This window comes from Myotis yumanensis, unplaced genomic scaffold, assembly GCF_028538775.1.
Source record: "Myotis yumanensis isolate MYYU_CA2020_CCGP unplaced genomic scaffold, mMyoYum1.0.hap1 SCAF_10, whole genome shotgun sequence".
NCBI lineage: Eukaryota > Metazoa > Chordata > Mammalia > Chiroptera > Vespertilionidae > Myotis > Myotis yumanensis.
Genome location: NW_027223761.1, coordinates 6430634 through 6452652, shown reverse-complemented (window position 1 = coordinate 6452652; position 22019 = coordinate 6430634). Strand labels below are relative to the sequence as shown.

At 44.6% G+C, this 22019-nt stretch overlaps 1 protein-coding gene across 5 annotated transcripts in view; it reads right to left on the bottom strand.

The window, feature by feature from the left end:
• The window catches only part of KDM2A (lysine demethylase 2A), an 89303-nt gene extending 73904 nt beyond the window's left edge, over positions 1-15399 (bottom strand). Inside the window, exons 1-3 of one of the 5 annotated variants that reach the window (XM_070427632.1) lie at positions 13658-14501; positions 12371-12499; positions 4768-4887 (exon numbers count right to left, since the gene is read on the bottom strand). Coding sequence is in view for 3 of the 5 variants with exons in the window: in XM_070427631.1 (XP_070283732.1) it covers positions 12371-12412 (42 nt within the window). In the remaining 2 variants the exon portion in view is untranslated. Of the gene's footprint in view, positions 1-4767; positions 4888-11345; positions 11577-12370; positions 12500-13657; positions 14503-15356 lie in introns of those variants that run through there. The other 4 variants (XM_070427631.1, XM_070427634.1, XM_070427630.1 and 1 more) reach the window with 4 other exon arrangements.
• Positions 15400-22019: the final 6620 nt, after the last annotated feature.

The window sequence follows — 22019 nt, the reverse complement described above, 5'->3', positions numbered from 1 at the left end:
CCCCCGACCAAGGTTGGATGCCTGCAACCGAGGTATGTGCCCTTGACCAGAATTGAACCTGGGACCCTTCAGTCTACAGGCTGTTGCTCTATCCACTGAGCAAAACCAGCTAGGGCTAGTCCAAGCATATTACTCCTCTGCTGAATGTCTGTCTTTCCTGCTGCCTTCAGGATAAAACCCTACTTGGACTGACCCGTTGTCAAGACTGACTCTCTCCTCCACTCTCTTCTCTCGTTACGCTGGACTTTTGTTTTTGTTTGGTTGGTAAGTTCTTCAAATGTGTCAGATTCCTTCCAACCTCAGGGTTTTTGCATATGCTAGTCACTTCTCTTTTAAAGTTGGTTACCTCTTACTCACCTACAGGTCTCAGCTTTAAAGGCTTTCTCAGGAAAAGTGTTCTCTGACACCTTCTCCCACTCCTGAAGTTTAGATCAGGTTTATATACTCTTATTGCATTCTGTACTTACCTTTGCAGCCCTTTGTGTAACTATAATTAACATTACTATTGTAAGTATTTATTTAATGTCTGACTTACCCACAAGACTATAAGCTTCATGATAGAGAGACCATGACTGTCTTATCTCTATATCTATAGCAAGCTTTGCATGGTGTCCGACACATGGTTAAGTGCTTGCAACATTTTCTCATCCCTACCATTAATTAGGCTTTGCATTAGCTGGTCCCTCTACCTAGACCCAGATCTGGTCCCCTAAGTTCTTGAACTTCACAAAATTGGCACCTCATCACTCAAGTCATAGTTACAAAATGCCATCTTCAAAAGAAGCCTCTACTGATCACCTAATCTCACGAAGTTATTCCCATGATACAACAATTTTAATACCCTTTTAATTTCTTCGAAATATTCAACACATCTGAAACCATAGTATAGTATTTAGAAGTCTAACAAGGCAAGAACCAAGCACAGTGCCTGCCACAGTGTAAGCATTCAACAAACATTTAAGTGATTGAATCTCCTGAATGAGAAAAGATGACATGGGGAACACCCCAAATCCATCAGCAAAACATTTATAAACTGTGCTTCAATAAAGTTGAAAATATGGCAGTATTAGCCTGGTAGGCCTGAAAGCCAGACTGCCTACTTTGAATCCTGGCTCTTTCCCTTCTTAACTGGGTAACCTCAGATAAGTTACTTAGCTGCTCTATGCCTCCGTTTCCAAACCAGTAAAATGGGAATTAGAACAAAGTGCCAATACCAAGCACATAGTGTATTATTATCCATTAGATTGGGCTTTTCCTCCCAATGTTTCAAATACACAGGGTGACTTTTCCTTTATCTTATCCACCCCAAAAGGGCCACCATTATTCTTGTACACTGCACAACTCCAAGGACATCTTTCACATAGATTAAGACATGTGAAGAGCACCTTCTAGACCTGTGGTTCTCAACCTTCCTAATGCCGAGACCCTTTAATACAGTTCCTCATGTTGTGGTGACCCCCAACCATAAAGTTATTTTCGTTGCTACTTCATAACTATAATTTTGCTACTGTCATGAATTGTAATGTAAATATCTGACATGCAGGATGTATTTTCATTGTTACAAATTGAACATAATTAAAGCATAGTGATTAATCACAAAAACAATATGTAATTATATATGTATTTTCCGATGGTCTTAGGCGACCCCTGTGAAAGGGTCATTCAACCCCCAAAGGGGTCACGATCCACAGGTTGAGAAACGCTGTTCTAGACTTGTGCTACATGGTAGCACCGTCCCGAGTTCCAGCAATCCTTTGTGATAATCAAAAGATTAAGATGATCAAAGAATACAAGAAACAGGGAAAATACTTTGGAAACTTAAAAGAATTATAAAATGATCCCTATATTTACAAATGTAAATTCTCTTGAGGTCAATGTCAGAAAGAAGGTTGGCTAGATTACTGCTCTGTGATTCCAGGGCTATAAAGAGATGGAATAATAGTCAGGCTACCTTGAATTCACACTGAGGGTTACAACCAGCCCATGAGGTTGTTTCTCAGGAACAGTCACAGGTATTCAGCTGCAGGGCAATTCATAATATTTCAATATTTGCTTACGTCTAACACTGCAGCTTTTATCTCATTTTTCTATCCTTCAAAGAGAATATCAAGCCGAAGCCGGTTTGGCTCAGTGGATAGAGCGTCAGCCTGCGGACTGAAAGGTCCCAGGTTCGATTCCGGTCAAGGGCATGTACCTGGGTTGCAGACACGTCCCCAGTGGGGGATGTGCAGGAGGCAGCTGATCGATGTTTCTCTCTCATCGATGTTTCTAACTCTCTGTCTCTCTCCCTTCCTCTCTGTGGAAAATCAATAAAATATATTTTTTTTAAAAAGAGAGAATATCAAAAGGAAATTCCTTGTTGTAACATAATTATTGATCTCAAGACAGTGAATACTTATTTCGGGTATCCAAATAAATTGATCTTAGGATAAGCTGAGTAATAAATCTGCAACTGGGTTGAGAATTTGTCATGACCATGAAGTGAGCTTTGTGAAAAGTCAACAATAAAAATGCTTCATGCTTACTTTGGGCGAAGCCCTGAGAAACAAAATCTGAGAGTGCTTTCAAGATATTTTGTGATAGACTTTAAACTCAAAGATGAACAGCAGCTAATCAGAATAATATACATAGAACTATCTACTGATTTTCAATCTTACACTATTGACATTTTGAGTCAGATGATTCATTGTTGTGGAGGTCTGATCTGTGCATGAAGATGTCTTAGCAGCATTCCTAGACTCTATTCACTAAAATACCAGTAGTACTCCCCTAATCTGACAATAAAAAATGTCTCTAGCCCTGGCCAGTATAACACAATGATTAGAGTGTCATCCTGCAAACCAAAGGGTCTCAGATTCAATTCCTAGTCAAGAGCACATACCTGGGCTGCAGCTTCAATCCCTGGCTCTGGTCGGGGCGTGTGCCAGAGGCAACCAATCCATGTGGCTCTCTCATATCAGTATCTCTCTCTCTCTCTCTAACCCTCCCTCCCTTCCACTCTCTCTAAAAATCAATGGACAAAATATCCCCCTAGCCTGGCCGATGTGGCTCAGTGGCTGAGCATCAATCTATGGACCAGGAGGTCACAACTCAATTCCTGGTCAGGGCATGTGCCCGGGTTGAGGGCTTGGTCCCCAGTGGGAAGCATGCAGGAGACAACCAATCAATGATTTTCTCTCATCATTGATGTTTCTGTCTCTTTCTTCCTCTCCATTCCTCTCTGAAATCAATTTAAAAAAATATCCTCCTAGGGCAGTGATGGCGAACCTTTTGAACTCGGTGTGTCAGCATTTTGAAAAACCCTAACTTGCCCTAACTGGTTTGGCTCAGTGGATAGAGCGTCGGCCTGCGGACTCAAGGGTCCCAGGTTCGATTCTGGTCAAGGGCATGTACCTTGGTTGCGGGCACATCCCCAGTGGGGAGTGTGCAGGAGGCAGCTGATCGATGTTTCTTTCTCATCGATGTTTCTAACTCTCTATCCCTCTCCCTTCCTCTCTGTAAAAAAATCAATAAAATATATTAAAAAAAATAAAAATCATCATTCTCCCCTTTAAAAAAACAAAACAAAAAAAACCCTAACTTAACTCTGGTGCCGTGTCACATATAGAAATTTTTTGATATTTGCAACCATAGTAAAACAAAGACTTATATTTTTGATATTTGTTTTATATATTTAAATGCCATTTAAGAAAGAAAAATCAACCAAAAAAATGAGTTCGCGTGTCACCTCTGACACGCGTGTCATAGGTTCACCATCACTGTCCTAGGGTAAGGATTAACAACAACAAAAAGGCTCCAGATACTGTCAAACTCTCTTGACTGGACAAAAATCACACCCAGATGAGGACCCCTGCTTTAAACAAATCTGTACTACTGTCTAAAACATCCACCCAAGTTCTCTTCTCCCCCTTTCAAAAATCCCTCCCTCTGATCTTCCTGGGAATCCAGATCTAACCTCAGAGTCCACCTCAATTCTTCAACTGCCTTTGCCTCCAAAATCCTCAAAAATCAGTTATTATAACTCCCTCAATGACATGTCAGTACTCTTGTTAAAACCACAACTGGTGATAGACTTACTACTAGTACTCAGGGTTCATGATCCCTAATCAAGCACTCTTTTCCATCATAGCACATTGCTATCCAGCAGTCATCAAGTTTTAAGTCCTTCACTGACAACATGTCTTGCTTCCTTCCACCCCTTACTTTCCAGTTCTACTACTTATACCCCAAAGCAGTGGTTCTCAAACTTTTGCATGCATCAGAATCACCTAGCTTGTTAAAACACATTTTGCTGGTCCCTAACCTCAGAGATTCTGATTTAGTAAGTATGGGGAGGATCCAAAAATGCGTGTAACTAATATGTTCCCAGATACCCAGATAATGCTTATGCTGCTGGTGAGAGGACCACACTTCAAGAACCACTGCCCTAGAGTTCAGGTACCTTTCACCTTAAGAGGTAACTTATTTCAGTATTCTTCCAGAACTAAAACTGAAAAACTATTACTTCTAAAATTTTGATCAAATTACTACTCGGTTAAAAATAAGCCACAACTTACGGCTATTTTCCACACGTGGCTTTTCGTAATTGTTTAAAATGTGTGCCCAACCCTATGAACAGTGCCTCCCTCCCAAAACAAATCTACTTTTATCCTACTAATCTCATGGATATCTTCAGAATAGACCTTATAGACTTCCCACTCCATAATACAGCTTCTGCTGTCTTTACCTCCTAAAAGGCCACCCTCTTCCCTCCTCCTCTCTACCTACCTGAAGGAGGCCTTCACCACTGTATTTGCCAAAACCACGTTTGGTCACTATCTGCTGCCTTTATCTTTATGGTTTTAAGTTTTTACCAAGTACTCACAGATAGAGAAAACCCCCAAGAACCTAAAATTTAAAACAGAAAACAATGATATGAGTGACATGCATAAATAAAAGGCCTGACATATACACAAACTACACAAATACTGGTGTTTTAATAGATTAAGTGCAATCAATTAAAAGTTCACAAAAAGAATGTGCCGATCTTTTTAAAAATATGACTAAACACCGGCTGTCAAAAATTTATACCTCATTTAGGATATTGAGCAGGCATCTGTTAGGGAAGAAAATTTTAAAGTAGAGAAAGTACTAAGTTTAACCACTTCCTACAACAGAAGTGGGTATCATTTGTTTTCTGTATGAAATGCACCACAAGAGAGTTGGTATGATGCGAAAGAAGAAACATGGGGTTCTACTCCGACCAACTATGATCTTAGTCAAGTTGATCAAGGCCTTCCCCAAGCTTCCATTTCCATAATTAAAAGAAATTAAGGTTTAAAACTATACAGTCTACCTTACAAGACTGCGTTGAGGGTACAATAAGGTAATGTATATGAAAGAATATAACCTATTAGTTGGCACATGATAAGTATTTATTGAGTTTTAACTTTTTTTTTAATGTGAAAGCCAATGCAAAAATAGTATTATTCCAAAAATAAGAAAAACAGAGCAAATTAATGAAACCTGAGTATGTCCATTTCCCAAGGAAAAAAGTTTTTTAAAGGATATAAAATAAAGAATATAAGTCCCTCAGAGTGGTATACACTAAATGTATCAATTCCCTGACTTAATGACCTGGAGAATAAAATCACTTGCAACTTCACAACTTAAAGGTTGTCTAAAAGTCAGCAAAAACTTGCCCTACTAGGTTTGGCTTGGTCTGCCTGTGGACTGAAGGGTCCCAGGTTCGATTCCAGTCAAAGGCACATACCCGGGTTGCGGGCTCAATCCCCAGTAGAGGGCATGTAGGAGGCAGCCAAACAATGATTCTCTCTCATTATTGATGTTTCTCTCTCTCTCTCTCTCTCTCTCCCCCCCCTCCCCTCCCGTCTCCCTTCCTCTCTAGAGTCAATAAAAAAATATATATTTTTAAAAGTCAGCAAAAACTTTGACATACAGGGTTTAGGACAGGATTAGAGGTAGGAGAACTTAAATTCACCCTGAGTTTTTAAAGTTTAACTAGATATTTTCTTATTTTTTTCTAATGGCCCAACCATTATAGATGTGTTCATCTGGCGTGTATGTGTATTAAGCATACGTTTTTAATCTGTTATAGCTCCAGTGGTTCTCAACCTTCCTAATGCCGCGACCCTTTAATACAGTTCCTCATGTTGTGGTGACCCCCAACCATAAAATTATTTTCATTGCTACTTCATCACTGTAATTTTGCTACTGTTATGAATCGTAATGTAAATATCTTATATGCTATACAGTGGGACCTTGACTTACGAGTTTAATTCGTTCCGTGACAGAGATCGTAACTCAAATTACTCGTATGTCAAATCATTAAAGTGAACGAGTGAGACATGTGATGCTGGGCTGATGTTGTGGCGTTCACTGTGACGTTCGCTGCGCCAACTAGCGGTGGGGTATCTGAAGCTGGCTTGTAACCCGAATTTTAGCTCGCAACTCAAAGCAAAAAATCGGCCGAGAGACGGCTCTTATCTTGAAAAACTCGTTAGTCAGGACACTCATAAGTCAAGGCCCCACTGTATGTGTTTTCCGATGGTCGTGACCCACAGGTTGAGAACCACTGAGACTTTTGGTCCTTATGTACACTGCAAGATCCAATACCCAGATATTTTGCTTATCTCTGTGCACCAAAACTCTCCTCAATTCTAGTGGCCTATTCCTAGCACTCAAGAAAACTGGTAATACAAAAAAGTATTTATGAAGGCTTCCAACAACGTAAACAAATACTTATTGAGCACTTTCTATGTTTAGACTGAGTATCTTCTTTTTTCAGGCTACTCATTGAACACTTTGTGTCAGACACTGTTCAAAGCATCCAATATACACCATAAACAAAAACAAAGTCCCAACTCTCAAGGAACTTACACTAATGGAGAGAGATGCACAAATAAATTTACGTATGGTAGCTAATGACTGGTGCTCAGCAAAATAAAACAAGAGAAAATAATAGAGCTTAAATATAGTCCTTACTCTGGATCTCCAAAAAATAATTAGATCCCTTGCCCTAGCTGGGTTGCTCACTGGTTAGAGTGTAGGCCCGCAGACTGAAGGACCTCGGGTTTGATTCCAGTCAAGGGCATATGTACGGGCATATGTATGGGGCGTGCAGGGGGCAGCTAATCAATGATTCTCTCTCATCATTAATGTTGCTATCCCTCTCTCCCTCTCCCTTCTTCTCTGAAATCAATAAAAATATAATTTAAGAAAAAAGAAAGTGATGTTAGTTGTGGGTGTCCTTTATCAAGTTGAGGAAGTTTCTTTTTATTCCTACTTTGTTTTTATGGAAAGGGTTTGAATTTTATCAGATGCTTTTTTTTCTGTGCCTATTGATATGATCATGTAACTTTAAAAAAAATTCTATTGATATGTTACATCAATTAATTTTTAACATTTTTTAAAATATATTTTATTGATTTTTTACAGAGAGGAAGGGAGAGGGATAGACAGTTAGAAACATCAATCAGTTGCCTCCTGCACACTCCCTACTGGGTATGTGCCCGCAACCAAGGTACATGCCCTTGACCAGAATCGAACCTGGGACCCTTGAGTTCACAGGCCGACACTCTATCCATTGAGCCAAACCGGTTAGGGCACATCAATTAATTTTTAGATGTTGAATCAACCTTATATTCCTCTGATAAATTCCATTGGTCATGGTGTATGATTCTATCCACATGTTACTAGATTTGGTTGGTTAGTATTTTATACTCATACTAGAGGCCCAGTGCACAAAATTCATGCACAGGTAGGGTCTCTAGCAGCTGCTGCCGGGGCCTCCCTTCCCTGGCTGCAGGCTGCCAGGGCTGGGGTCTCCCTTCCACGGCTGCTGGCTGCCAGCCAGGGCCTTCCTTCGTTCTGCTCCATCCCTGGTGGCCAGCGCACGTCAGAGCAAGCAATTGAACTCCAGAGGGGACACTCTGCATATTAGGCTTATACACACACACACACACACACACACACACACACTGGAGGCCCGATGCACAAAATTTGTGCAACGGGCTTGGCCCTCGCAGCCACGGCAGCTTGCTTCAGCCCTCACAGCCCTGGCTTCATCTGGAAGGTCGTCTGGAAGGACGTCCAGAAGGTCGTCCAGCTGTCCAGTCTAATTAGCATATTATACTTTTTTATTATAGATAGATTAATAAGGGATATTGGTCTGTAGTTTTCTTGTGATGTCTTTGTTTGGTTTTAGTATCTGGGCAATGCCTCATAGGATAAGTTAGGCAGTGTTACCTCCTTGTCTACTTTTTGCAGGGTTTGTAAATAATTGGTATTAATTATTTTTTACTTATTATTTTTAAATATATTTTTATTGATTTCAGAGAGGAAGAGAGAGGGAGAGAGAGAAACATCAATGATGAGAATCATTGATTGGCTGCCTCCTGCACCCCTCCCCCCACCACTGGGGATTGAGCCCAAAACCTGGGCATGTGCTCTGACCAAGAATCAAACCATGACTTTCCCGGTTCATTGGTTGACACTCAACCACTGAGCTACACTGGCTGGGCATTAAGCATTTACTTTAAATGCACATTATTTTGCCCCTGATTTTCTATGCAATAAGGATTACTCAAAATTGGTGTGATTTCAAAAACCTAAAAGATCATCAATTATAATTGCTAAGGACTTAACTAACATTTTAGATTAAGGAACTCTAAGATATTATGCTGAACATTCCCTATAAATGAACTTAAATGTAAATGGAGAGTCACAAACATCCAAAACTACTCCAATACTTGAGCTCCTGAAATCAAATGAAGAAAAAAAAAGTTCCATCTTTAGTACCAGTCAATGTTTCTTAATAAGGTCCTACATCTAAATTTATTAAAATACAAAAATAAATCATCTTTACCTCTAGACAATCAAATATCCACCCATCATTAAAACTGAAGTTTCTGTTCCTCTCCTCAGGTATACCAATTTGACTTGGAGATCTATCTGGCTTTATTCTAGGAATCCATACATTGAAACTACTAATGTTTTTCATCTAGCCCTGGTTGACATGGCTCAGTGGTTGGAGCATCAGCCTCTGGACCCTTGAGTTCAATTCCCAGTCAAGGACATGTACCTGGGTTGAAGGTTCATTCCTTCCCTCCCCAAGTTGATGTTTCTCTCTCCTCCCTCTCTTCCACTCGCTCTTAAAAAAAAAAATCAATGGAAAAAATATCCTAGGGTGAGGGTTAACAAAACAAAAGTCTATGTCTTGCTTTGAAAAAGCCAAACAGGATCTATTTTGTTCATCAGTTTATTTTGTTCATTAACCAGGAAACTTAGATGCATATATGCAGTCAATGGACACAGATAATAGTGTGGTGAAGGCCTGGGAGGTGCGGGTGCTGGGTGGAGGGGGTCAATGGGAAAAAAAGACAAACTAACAATGGGGACATCTGTAATACTATCAACAATAAATATAAATTTAAAAAATAAAAATAAAATATAAAATAAAATAAAAAAGCTAAACAATATTTACCCTCTCATGTCATTTCCTATACTACAAAAATAAGTTTTCTGGTTCCAGAAAGTAGAGTCAATACCCAAATCTACACATACACATCATCTTCAAAGGTACAATTCTCTTCCACATGTAATAAGTAAATAATAGTTTGGTAAAAGATAAGCCAACCTTAAAAAACTAGTTATTTCTGATTTTTTTAAAAATTACTTGTCATAAAGATGATATAAACCTATCAAATCTTACCAAATTCATCCTGTGTGCTTGAAATAGCTATGTCAGTAAAAGGATTTATTCAATCATGAATATAGCATTCTTATTAGTACCCATACAACTTTTTTTTTTTAAAGATAGGTAAAGGATCGCCCTGGCCGACATGGCTCAGTTGGTTGGAGCATCTGCCAGTGCACTGAAAGGTCACAGGTTTTATTCCCAGTTAGGGGTACTAGGTAATATGGTGGGGGGTGGGGGGGAGGGTGTCATACGGAGGCAACCAAACAATGTGTCTCTCTCACATCAATGTTTCTCTCTCTCTCAAATAAAATAATAATAATAATGTCTGTCTGGCATGGCTCAGTGGTTGAGCATCGACCTATGAACTGGAAGGTCACAGTTCAAGTCCCGATTAGGGCACATACCACAGTTGTGGGCTCAATCCCCAGTGTGGTGTGTGCAGAAGGCAGCCGATCAATGATTCTCTCTCATCACTGATGTTTCTATCTCTCTCTCCCTCTCCCTTCCTCTCTAAAATCAATAAAAATACATTTTTTTAAAAAAAGATAGGCAAAGGGTTTTAAATACAAAAAAGTCATTCTTGTTTCTAAATGAGTTTAGAACATTTAGGTTCTGTCCCAAAAAATAACATGAAGTAACAGTCAACAATAGTATAGTCAATGTACTACCTGATTCAATTAAATTTGACAAACATATACTGTATGAGATCAACACAAACTTTAATGACCAAGCCAAATTGATAAACCTGTCATTTTGTCTTTCACACTTTATGTTCCATGGCCAATTACTGCAAAACAACCTAAGTTCTACACTATGACCTACTTTAAAGATAGACAAGGTGTTAAAATATATATATATATATCACTATAAAGATTAGCCTTTATGCCTTTATGTTGGTCTTAAAATTGTTCAAATAATATCTACCTTAATCAGTAGAGAATTCTGTAATATGTGCAGTCACCGAAGAGATATTATTAAAAGTACGGTAGGCAAACTGCCACATAAATAATCCACCAATATGCTCTCTTATCAAAAGTTATGCTATGGAAAGGATTTACACTTCAGATATAATTTTGTCATGTAATCTTAGAAAGGAAAACATGTCACCCTAAACTTCAAAATTATCACCCAAAATTCTAAGTAAGAAAGATCCCCCAAATATGTGGTGTACCTTCTTACATAAAATGACTACAATTGCACATGAACCAAGAGAAAAAAAAAAAGGTTAGATAAGGAAAGGATTAACTGTGCAACAGGTAGCAATCACTATAATTAACAAACAAACAAACAAAATCTTACCAGGACAAAAATTATAGATTTCTTGTATCTCCCTACAACTACCTTGTTTAAAAAATGTGAAAACTTTTGTTTGATGAAAGGCTCTTCCTTTGAAAGACTGGATCCCAATATCCCTTAGATATGTATGTAGCAAGTCAACAATTCTATAAGTTTGACATGATAAGCATAATCTTTTTTCCCCAAAGAAAGTTTAATTCAAGAAAAGTCAAAACAAAATAATTCCTAAATGTACAAAATCCCACTACTGATACACTTTACTCTGAAAAGTTAAAGATAAAGAAATATAATCTCAACACATGAATTAGAAGAGGCAAGTCTCTAAAATAAGGCTTGCCAGAACACATACCTGCTGGATATACTTGCCAATACACTCCACACCTTTTTACCAATCACATCAAGGGGAAAAAATGTAGTCTTTTCTCAAAAAGAGTGGAGACCATCAACAAATGGATTAAAGAATTACTCTTTTTCCCCCTCCAAACTAAGTCTAAAAAACAGAGCCAAATAAAACCACCATAAATTCCTTTAGTGTCTTCTAGGTCTTTCAATTCACCAAATTTCACATAATAAACACAATTTTGTGGCTTTCCTCATACTCTACTCTACAAAGACAAATTCAAATTTCTGAAATAAATATATGGTGAGAATATTAATAAAGCTCTCTGACTAGGGAAGCAAAATCAAATTCTTAAAGTCCAATAGGGAAACCTTGAGAAGAAAGCAGGGCCTAAAGGAGCACATGCATATTCATATGCACATACAAACTAACTCCCTCCAAATCATTACTAAGTAAAAATTTCCTTCAACAAGATGTCATGTATCATACATTCCTCCCAAAATACAGAACTTCATCAGCATCCAGTATTTTACCTTTTCTCAATCCCCCCCTTCCTTCCAAACCTATCCAAGTATTAATTTGTTTAAAAAAAGAAAAAGACTCAATAGTTTTACTCCCCAGCTCAAGGCCACAAAACCTGGCACACCATAATCTTTAAAAAACTATATCAAACTATCCTTCCTCAAACAGGTTTGCCTCTGAAATTTACATTCTAACTTAATTTGAATTATTACAATGTCAGTATTGCAAAATTAGGAATCCTTGAAAGTTGTAATCCAAAAAGTCTTCGGATTTACAATGGTTTTTATAGAAGTTAAAGGCTACATATAACTCCATTTCCAAACAAGATGAATATGAAGGTTCTAACTACTTGGCCTAAAACCCAAATGAGGTAGTCATAATATACCTTCTCTCCTCCTCTAGTGTACAGAAAAGCCACCTGAAAAGTTGTAATCACAGTATGTTCACAAATGGAAACATTATAGTTATTCTACGTCAAGACTGGAAAAAAAATATAACAAGAAAATACTAACCAATCTCTGGCTGTAACGAATCCTTTCTTCTTCGGGTTCCATCTCTCACTCTTCTGTTGAAATTACTGTAAAGAAACCACTCCAGGGCTGCCTTCCTCTTCCTCCTTAGGAACCAGATTGATTGCAACACTGAAGAATAATGATATGAGCAGAGATGAGAACTCAAACTCAACCTTTCTTTCCACGGAAAAAAAAGTGTTTAAAATATGTGTAAGTTAAAGGCTCTCGGAGAAATCTGGTTCCTCTTCATCTGTTTGGGACCTCTCTGCTCTTGGGCAAGTGGTTCCATGTCATGACCAACATTAATCAAATTACAACAGTCCAAGGCCTAAGCAATAGGAGATGCTGGTTTCAGTTCCTTGTGGTCGGGCCACACCACTTGTTTCTCCCCACAGGATACAATTAGCAAGGATCCCCTTCATGGCAGCATTAGCAAAAAAAATTTTAAAAAAAGGGGGGGGGGGGCGCGCACTGACCAGGTGAAGCAGGTACTGAAGTAATCCAGATCCTAACCAAGTTAGTTCTCTCTCACTGGTAATTAGAAACTAGAGGAAAGAAGGGCAGACTAACCATATAAAAAGAGGACAAGAAATTAGGATTTGAAGAAAGACTTCAAAACACTTTCCCATACCCCTCTAGAAAGCAACAATCTTCATCTTCCTTCCTAAGGATCTTTTCATTCCCAAACCCAACCCAAGATGTGTACAACTCTGAAATTCAAGAGTTGCACATCAGGAACAAAAATTCCATCAGACACTTCTGGGTAAAAAAAATAAATAAAAACAAACGGTTCTACCTATAGATATAAGCAAATACATCTTTTCCAAAAATTAAATAAAGACAGGTTTGCGCAACGGACCCATAATACCAAGAATGGTTTTTCTGTTTTTCTCAATACTCTTATAGATGATGGCTTCCATAGGGAATGCAGATTTGTTTTTCTAACTACATTACCGCCACGTTAATAGCATCCTTTCAAAACTGCTGCGAGACCGGAGGACCCGGTGACACAGTTTGCGCGCACAGTCCGCGGCAGAGCTCTCCGGGGGAAGCCCTCGCCCCCAGCCGGGAGGGAACCGCGTCTGCACCCCCTGGGCGAGGGTCGCCGGGGCCGGAGGGTCGCCGGGGCCGGAGAGCAGAAAACGACAAATCGCGCCGGGCTCCCCCGGGAAAGGCGTTTCAATGGTTCGCCCATCGGAAAAAGAAATAGAAACTTTACATTAAGTCTTTAGATAACACAGAGAACCAAACTTCCAAAGGGGGGGAGGGTAGAGAGGGAAATCTCACCGGGGGTTTTGCTCTTGAGTTCTTGACCAAAAGTAAAAGATTCCAAAAACTGAGAGGAAAAAAATTAAATCCCAATCGTCGTCTTCGTTTTTTTTTCCCCCGTGGATCAACCCAGTATCCAGAAAGGGTCAGAACGACCCGGAAAAGAGAGGAAACAGTTGCCGAATCAAACCTCCTCTTCTGGCTTTGGAGACCGGGAGTCGGAGGCGTCAGGAGAGGGGAGCGCGACCCCTCGGCGCCGAGCCCGGGGCGCCCCCGCCTCCCCCGGGCCAGCGGTCAGCAGCCGGAGCCCGAGACCCGGGCCGGCCCCGGCCGCGGGAAGCACCCTCCTCGCCGTGCCCGCGGCCAGCAGCCGCCTGACCGTCTCCGGAGCCCGAGATCGGCGGCCGATCAGCTGAGACCGGCCGGCCCGAGGCTCCCCGCGCCGCCCCGGCCCCCCGGAACGCGGGCCCCGGCCCCGGGGGGCAGAGAGGGCGGGAGCGGCAAGGCGCGCCGGGCTGGGGGCCCGGGCTCCCCTCGCGTCTCCCCCTCAGCCCGGGCTCCGCGCTGCGGGACGAGCCCCCGGTTACTCCCCAGTCGCAGAGAAGGGATTCCGGGGGATGGGCCCCCTGGCGTTGCTCCTCCTCCCGGTGCGCCCCTTGCCCAGAAGAGACAGAGCGGCGACAGGCCCAGCCGCCGGGAAGGTGCTCTGCGAGCCGCAGCCGCCGCTGCTGCCGCCGCTGATGCCGGGGAGGGGTGTTGTTTCCCTCACACAGGAGGAGCCGCTGAAGCAGCCGCCGCCATTTTGAACCCGTCAGACTCTCACATACACACAGCTCCTCCGCGGCGCACTGCGCAGGCGCCGCCTCCCCACCCCTCCTCCGACTCGCCTCTCCACCCCCCACTCCCCTTCAAGCCTCCCTACGCTCTTACCGCTCTCCCGGGCGCACGTGAGCGCGCACGCGCACGCGCACGCGTCACTCTCCTCTACGCGGACACTCCGCCGGCGCGCGCACGCGCGGATGCGTCGGCCTCTAAACGCCCGCGCCCGGCGACGCCGACGCGGCTCCCTGGCCCCCCCGCCCTCGCGTCGGCTGCTGGCCCTCTCGCAGGCCCGCTGCCCCCACTCCCCGCGGGCTTCCTTCCAGAGCTCGGGCCGGCCCGCTGCTCGCGCCTGCGCGCAGGCCACCGTGCCTCCTCCGCGCGCTCTCCCCCCACACGCCTGGTTCTAACACACAGACACACACGTACACTTCGCCTCTGTGACCCCGCCCCTCGCGGCCAGCTGCGCCCGCGGCCCTCCCCCACCTCTCCCCGGAGGGTGGTGACCCCCGACCCCCCACAAAGCACAACCACCCCCCAGCAGTGGGAGCAGCGCCTGGTTCCCCTGCAACCGCCCCAGCCAGCCGGTCACAGTCACACAACCTGCGGTCCGGGCGGCCTGGGCCGGGGCGGCCGTTGCCCGCCTCAAAGCGGGGTCTCCCGGGGTCAGGACGCTGGGCCCGGCCAACCCGACCTGGGCGCCCCGCTCGGGCCTGCCCAGGGCGAGGGGGCGCGGGGAAGGGACGCCTCCCCGTCTGCTGCCCTCCCCTTGCGCCCGCCAGTGGGCCGAAGCCAACCTGTCCGCCATCCCCGGGCAGGCCCGGCGCCCCCGCCGCGGGACCCGTCCACCCTCGGCTCGGGGGGCGCTTCTCGGTGCAGCGGCCTGGCCCCGCCTCACCCGCTCCTCGCCGCTCCGAAGGGGCAGGAACCGGGAGTAGCATGTCTGTCCTGGTGTCGGCGACCCGGGGGCAGCGGGGGGGGGACTCCAGGCGCTAGACAAGGGCGTCCACAGGTACCAGGCGCCCCCGTGGTCTCCGCGACGGCCCGGGGGCGGCGGGAGCCGGCGCGCCCACGGCAGGCCCGAGGCGCCGGGTAGGTGGCCCTGGAAGCCCCCGCTCCTCGGCCACGCTCAGGTTTCCGCAGCGCCGGTGCCCCCGGCGGCCCGGGTGGGACGTGACCCCGCCCCCGGCGAGTCGGGGCGCCCTCCACGGAGGGGTGCGCGGGCCGCCCCCGGCCGCAGGTTGGCATCTCTGCCCCGGGGCCGAGGCGGGCGGGGAGGCCCAGCCGGGAAGATGTCTCCTCTCGGTGCGCGCAGCTTCGCGCGAGGGTCAGCGACGGGGCAGCGGCCGCCCGAGGCGCGCCGGCCCTGCCCACGAACGGGCTCCCGCGGCTCGACAGCGGCCCGACGGGCTGGCGGGCAGGGGACGTCGACGGAGCGCGGCCGGAGGGAGCTGAGCGACGCCGTGCGAGCAGCCCCGCCGCGATCGGGGCCTCCCCCCGCCGGTCTCGTGCTTTGGGGCCCGTTGAGACGATGCATCCCCTCCAGGACCTCGGCTGGGGCGTTGCGCATCCGCGGCCGCGCCACTGGCCGGACGGCACGCTCGCCGAGAGGCGGCACCCGGGTCCCCTCCTCCTGCCTTGGTTTCCACTCTGTCCCCGCCGATGCCTGGGATGGGCCGATGCGGGGAGAGGAAAGGCATGGAGTGTGAATCCTACAACCGGCAAACACAACCTCCCACTCTTTTAGGGAGGCTTTGGAGAAAGACAGTTGAAATGATGGTACCTTCCCTTCCTACCAAGGTTTGCATTCTGGCATAAAGGCACGGATTAAACCCCAGGCATTATTTGTTACCACTCTGGGCTGTCCTGCATGCAAACTCTGGGAGTTTTACGGACATTCTGTGCTTGGTTTCACAACATCCTTCCGGAACAAGCGCAAGTGCCAGGTAGCATTTTAAAGACGGACGGACACTCCGAGCTCGCACGGTCACTCGCACAGAGAGGAGAGCAGCACTCTGCAACAGCAGCAGCTCACCAGCGAAGATTTGTTCGTATGGTATCACCCTCTTGCATTCCAGTCGTTGCGAAATAGTCTTTACTCTGATATCAGTTTTGTTCAGACTTCTTAGGTTTTCAGAGCACTGATAGCAAGGCCTTTACCAAAACTTTATCAGGTCGACAGCCTTATTATTAAGTCTTTCAAACGACAGTAGGTATTTACAAGTCTCCCACACTGGCACCACCAGATGTGATCCCGTAGGCATCTGGGTCTCTGTAGGTATAGAAAATGCAGCAGCTTGTTTTGTTGTTAAGTTGGAAAGATTTGTGTCATTTGTCAGATGAAGTAAGCGTTGGGCCTCATTGCTATTTGCAGAGTAAGTGCCTTTATTTTCTTTCCACTCATCCCTGTAGCCCACGGGATACTTGGGGGCAAACAGAGAGAAGGAGGCCTCTTGCTGTAGGTCAACTTGGTCTTGCCCTTTATCTTAAGGTCCAGAGCCCCTTAACTAATTAGTCCTTATCTGAGTTGCTCACCTTCAGCAAACACGTGCCTTCTACAGGTTTAACTCAGGTGAGTGTGCTGGGAGGAAACCTAAGAAGAATCCAAGAACAATAATAGTTAATACTTATTTTGGGACAGGACCGCAAATAAAGGCTTGTCCGGTTGCAGCTAGGTCTTTTCCAGTTGAAAACCATTTGTTGACTAGTCTGCAATGGGAGAAATGATGTTTAAAGAGACATACACAGCCCTAGCCGGTTTGGCTCAGTGGATAGAGCATCGACCTGCGGACTAAAAAGTCCCAGGTTCGATTCCGGTCAAGGGCATATGCCTAGGTTGCGGGCTCAATCCCCAGTAGGTGGTGTGCAGGTGGCAGCTGATCAATGATTCTCTCTCAGCATTGATGTTTCTCTCTCTCTCTCCCTCTCCCTTCCTCTCTGAAATCAATAAAAATGTATTTTAAAAAATAAAAAAAATAGACACATACACAATGGTTTCTCCACAAGCCAGCTTTGTTAGTATTCTAAGGCAGATGTGCAGGGTGAGATAAAAGATAAGCAGACGGCTAGTGATTCCCCCACAATCACAATGGCTGCGGTTGGCAAGAGTATATCATAGGGTTTACTGTTTTGTCCTAAAAAAAAAAAAAAAAAAAGGCCATTTTCAAGGAGAATAGAGCTTGGGGAAGTCCCCAAGAAGGCCACTAGAATTATGAATTACATGGCTTCAATTGTAATGGCAGGGAGAAGGGAAGAGTGATAGATGAGAAGAAGGAAAGAAAAATTCCTTCTAGAATCATTGAGTAGAGCATCCCTGGCTGGAACAAGCTGGTGCCTTAATAAGGTATTAACAAATCTCTGCCTTCTTGAGCAAAGCTAAGGCCCAACAAATGCTGAGAGTCAAAATCCAGACCACCAACTTCTTCTGTGAGACTTCAGTGAGTGAAAAGAGAACTCTGTAGTCTCGTCAACTAAATTATTTTCAATTTTTCTGCACTCCTTAAATGTTAAGGAGGAAGTGGGGATGTCCCAAAAAGTGGAGGTCTGAATCAAAATAAAGAAGTTGGTCTAGCCTTAGCCGGTTTGGCTCAGTGGATAGAGCATCTGCCTGTCAATTCAGGTCAAGAGCACATACCTCAGTTGCAGGATCCTCCCTGGCCTGGGTCCTGGTTGGGGCACGTGCAGGAGGCAACCAATCGACGTGTTTCTCTCACATTGCTATTTCTCTCTGTCTTTCCCTCTCTCTAAAAATCACTGGAAAAATATCCTTGGGTGAGGATTAAAAAAAAAAAAGTTGGTTTTTAAGATCCCCAGAGATAGCGTAACCAGTAAATAGTTAAAAAGCTCTGGAATCAGCCCTGGCAATGGTTAGAGCATTGGCCCTTGGACCAAAGGGTCGAAAGTTTGATTCCTGGTCAAGGGCATGTACCCCAGCAGGGGCGTATGCAGGAGGCAACCAATTGTGTCTCTTTCACCAGTCACCGATGTTTCTCTCTCCCTCTCCTCCCTCCCTCCTACTCTCTCTATAAATCAATGGAAAAAATATCCTAAAAAAAACAAAACTCTGGGATCAGAGACTGAATGTTTACTATCTAATCAGTCTTAATGAACTCCTCAGAGCCTTGGTTTTTCATCTATAAAGTTGGAAAAATACCTCTCAAAGTGAAACATTGTCTTAAAGCTCAGTGTCTGGCACATTTACTGTTTCTGATCTCTAGCTTTAAAGAAAGTTTTTAGTAAAGATGCTTCAATACAGTGGGGCCTTGACTTACGAGTGTCCCGACTAACGAGTTTTTCGAGATACGAGCCGTCTCTCGGCCGATTTTTTGCTTTGAGTTGCGAGCTAAAATTCGGGTTACAAGCCAGCTTCAGATACCCCACCGCTAGCTAGTTGGCGCAGCGAACGTCACAATGAACGCCACATCAGCCCAGCATCACGTGTCTCACTCGTTCACTTTAATGATTTGACATACGAGTAATTTGAGTTATGATCTCTGTCACGGAACGAATTAAACTCGTAAGTCAAGGCCCCACTGTATGCCCTAGTTGGTTTGGCTCATTGGTTAGAACATCGGTCAGCTGACCAAAGGTTCTAAGACACATACCTTGGTTGCAGATTTGCTCCCCACACCCCTCCCCCCTTCCTGGTGATACATGATGTTTCTCCTCTCTCCCCTCCTCCTCCTTCCCTTTCGCTCTCTAAAAATCAATGGAAAAATTATCCTCCAATGAGGATTAAAAAGAAAAAAAAATCCTTCAATATTTAAGCAAATTTACAGAGTGTAAGTCATGACTTACTCTTGGCTTTTCTTTCCTTTCCTAGTTCCTAAGTCTTTCTTTCCTCCCTCACTCTGATCTCGATTTTTCTCTCTTCCCTGACTCTGTCTTTCTGTCTTTCTCTCATCACCACCCACCTCCTGAGGTCCTGTTATTTCCATCCTCTCAATCACTGTGCTGCTCCTCACCTGCTGTGTTCATTCCTCTTCCCTAGCCAGCTGTTGTCATCTGCTCTTTCATCATCAGAGTAGACCTTGCATGCCCACTTCCCCTTTGGTGCACTTAACATGTGCACTCTGGTTTTGTTACTTAATCATTTCCTGAACATCTCCCTTCACCTCCCTCCACTAGACTATAAGTTCCTTGAGGTCCACATTTGTATCCCTTAAAAGGCCTTCCAAAATCAATACCACATACTTACTGTGTCAACCTGAAGGTGGATAAAAACTAGGTGTTGGGTGGTTATAAATTTTAAGGGATAGAAATTTTTCTTTTGAGTCTAGAAGTAAAATCTGAGTTGAGCAGGGTGGCACTGGGGACGGAAGCCGGAAATGCCCTGCAGATTGTCATATCATTGAACATGGATGGCACATGAGATACTTGTAAGTTTCATGGACTTTGGGACTACAGTACCACCACCCTCCCTGGCCTAGTGGCTTCTTGCTGCCACCCCCTGCCCCCCCGAGGCATATGGCCTGTCTTTGCGAAGACCTGCCTCTCCTGAGTCATGAGGTTGACTTTGGCTACTGGGGCAGCGGCCCCAGCATCCGGGATCCACCTGCTCTTTTGGCCACGTTAGCTTCTCCTTGGGGCCAGGCTACCCTCACTTCCACTTTTAAAAGAGAGGGACTTCCTGCCCTTCTTGACAGTGGGGCCTCACGACACCTGTGCTTGATAGGGAGCGTTACTTGCCACCTTGGGGTTTCAAAGTCGGTTTACAACCTTGGGTTTGTGTGCTGGCTCTGCTGGTGATAGTTCTGTGGTGCCCAGCCACATCCCCAAGGGACCAGTTGCCTAAACACTTAAGCCTGTTCCTAGATCCTCTCCGAGGGTTTCATCTTTGCCCATCTTCTTCATGGGCATTCACTGCCTTATGGCAGCTTCAGCTAAGGCTGGCATTCCTTTGGCTGCTTTGTGTGGGGTCCTTACCAGCTGTGTGTTAAGAGCCCAGTCTCTTAACTCCATTCTCTCTTTAATAAAAACACAGATCATGACTCCTGCCGGATTTCCTTCTAGGGTTATGGAGGAGTCAATTGGACTAATGGACATAAATATCCTATGCAAGCAAGCTGGGAGACAGCATATTTTGAAAGTATTTCTGGTTCCCCTATTTTTTTCCCTACATGAAGGATTTGTTGCAGTTCCTGAGTATCATGGGCCCAACACTAAATTGAGTGCTTAGATGGAGAAAGTAGATTTGAAAAATTAGAAAGCTTGCTTTTACCCTTGAAGACTTCAGGTCATGGAGGAGATGCCATGAAGCTATGACATTCTTAAAGAACCACCTTCGCCTTAACCGGTTTGGCTCAGCAGATAGAGCCTCGGCCTGCGGACCAAAGGGTCCCGGGTTTGATTCTGGTCAAGGGCACATGCCTGGGTGGTGTGCTGGAAGCCGGTCCATCCTTGCTGCTTGACACAGTCGCTGCAGGGAAGAAACATCTGCATAGCATATGTTTCAAGGGACCTGGCGTATATGGCATACTGTTCTTAATATGTTTGCTCCCCTTCTTGGTGCTATGTGTTTTAACCAAGGTCACCTCTCTGAGAAAGGTTGTTTCCCCAGGTAGGGATTTTTCCCTGAAGTTAGGGAGGGAATAAAACCCCTTAACTAAGTGGCAGGTGGGTAGTTAATCACTTTAACTATGAACAATCACGCTTAAGCTACATAATCTTTACTCCCTGGAATGGAGATAAGAAACGCCCTAACCTTTGGAATAGAAATTGATAGTAGGATTAAAATCAACTAATGAGAACATGAGTGGGGGGGGTGTTAATGGGGGGGATAAGGACACATTTGTAATACCTTAACTAATAAAGAATTTTAAAAAATTGAAAAAAAAATCAACTGGTATAAATACAGATGTAGTAAGACAATAAAAGACAGAACCTGGCTGGAGAACCTGGTTAGGCTGCTGATCAACTGAACGCTGTCTCAGAGGCTGTCTCCGTAAAGAGAACCTGGCTATGATGATCACCTGAACGCTGCCTCCATGTCATTCCTTCTTCGCTGACTCCGTCCGTCCACACCTTGGGGAATCCCTGGACCTGCTGGGGCTGGACCCCAACAGTTGTGGGCTCAATCCCCAGTGGGGGGCGTGCAAGAGGCAGCCAATCCATGATTCTCTCTCATCATGGATGTTTCTATCTCTCCTTTTCCCTTCCTATCTGAAATCAATAAAAATATATATATATAAAAAAAAGAGAACCACCGTCATTGTAGTGAATGTAGGCAATAAGGACTGGGTATAGAATTCCACTTGGATGTAGGCCCCATAGGGCAAGATGTTTTATTCAGTTGTTCATGTTCATTACTGCATCCCCTGCGCCCAGAACAGTGCCAGGCATAGTTGGCACTCATTCTTCGTATTTATTGAATCAATGAATAAAAACTAATGCAGTGAGTGATGCATTTGAGGGACAGAGGAGTGTGAAGGCTTGGCAGGCAGAGCTTAAACCCTTGCAGAGAAGTTTGATTTTGATAAAGAGAGGCACATCTGTCCTGGAGCAGAAGGTAATGTAATAGCTATTATTCCAGGTAAACGGTTCCTGCAGCTGTCACTTCAGC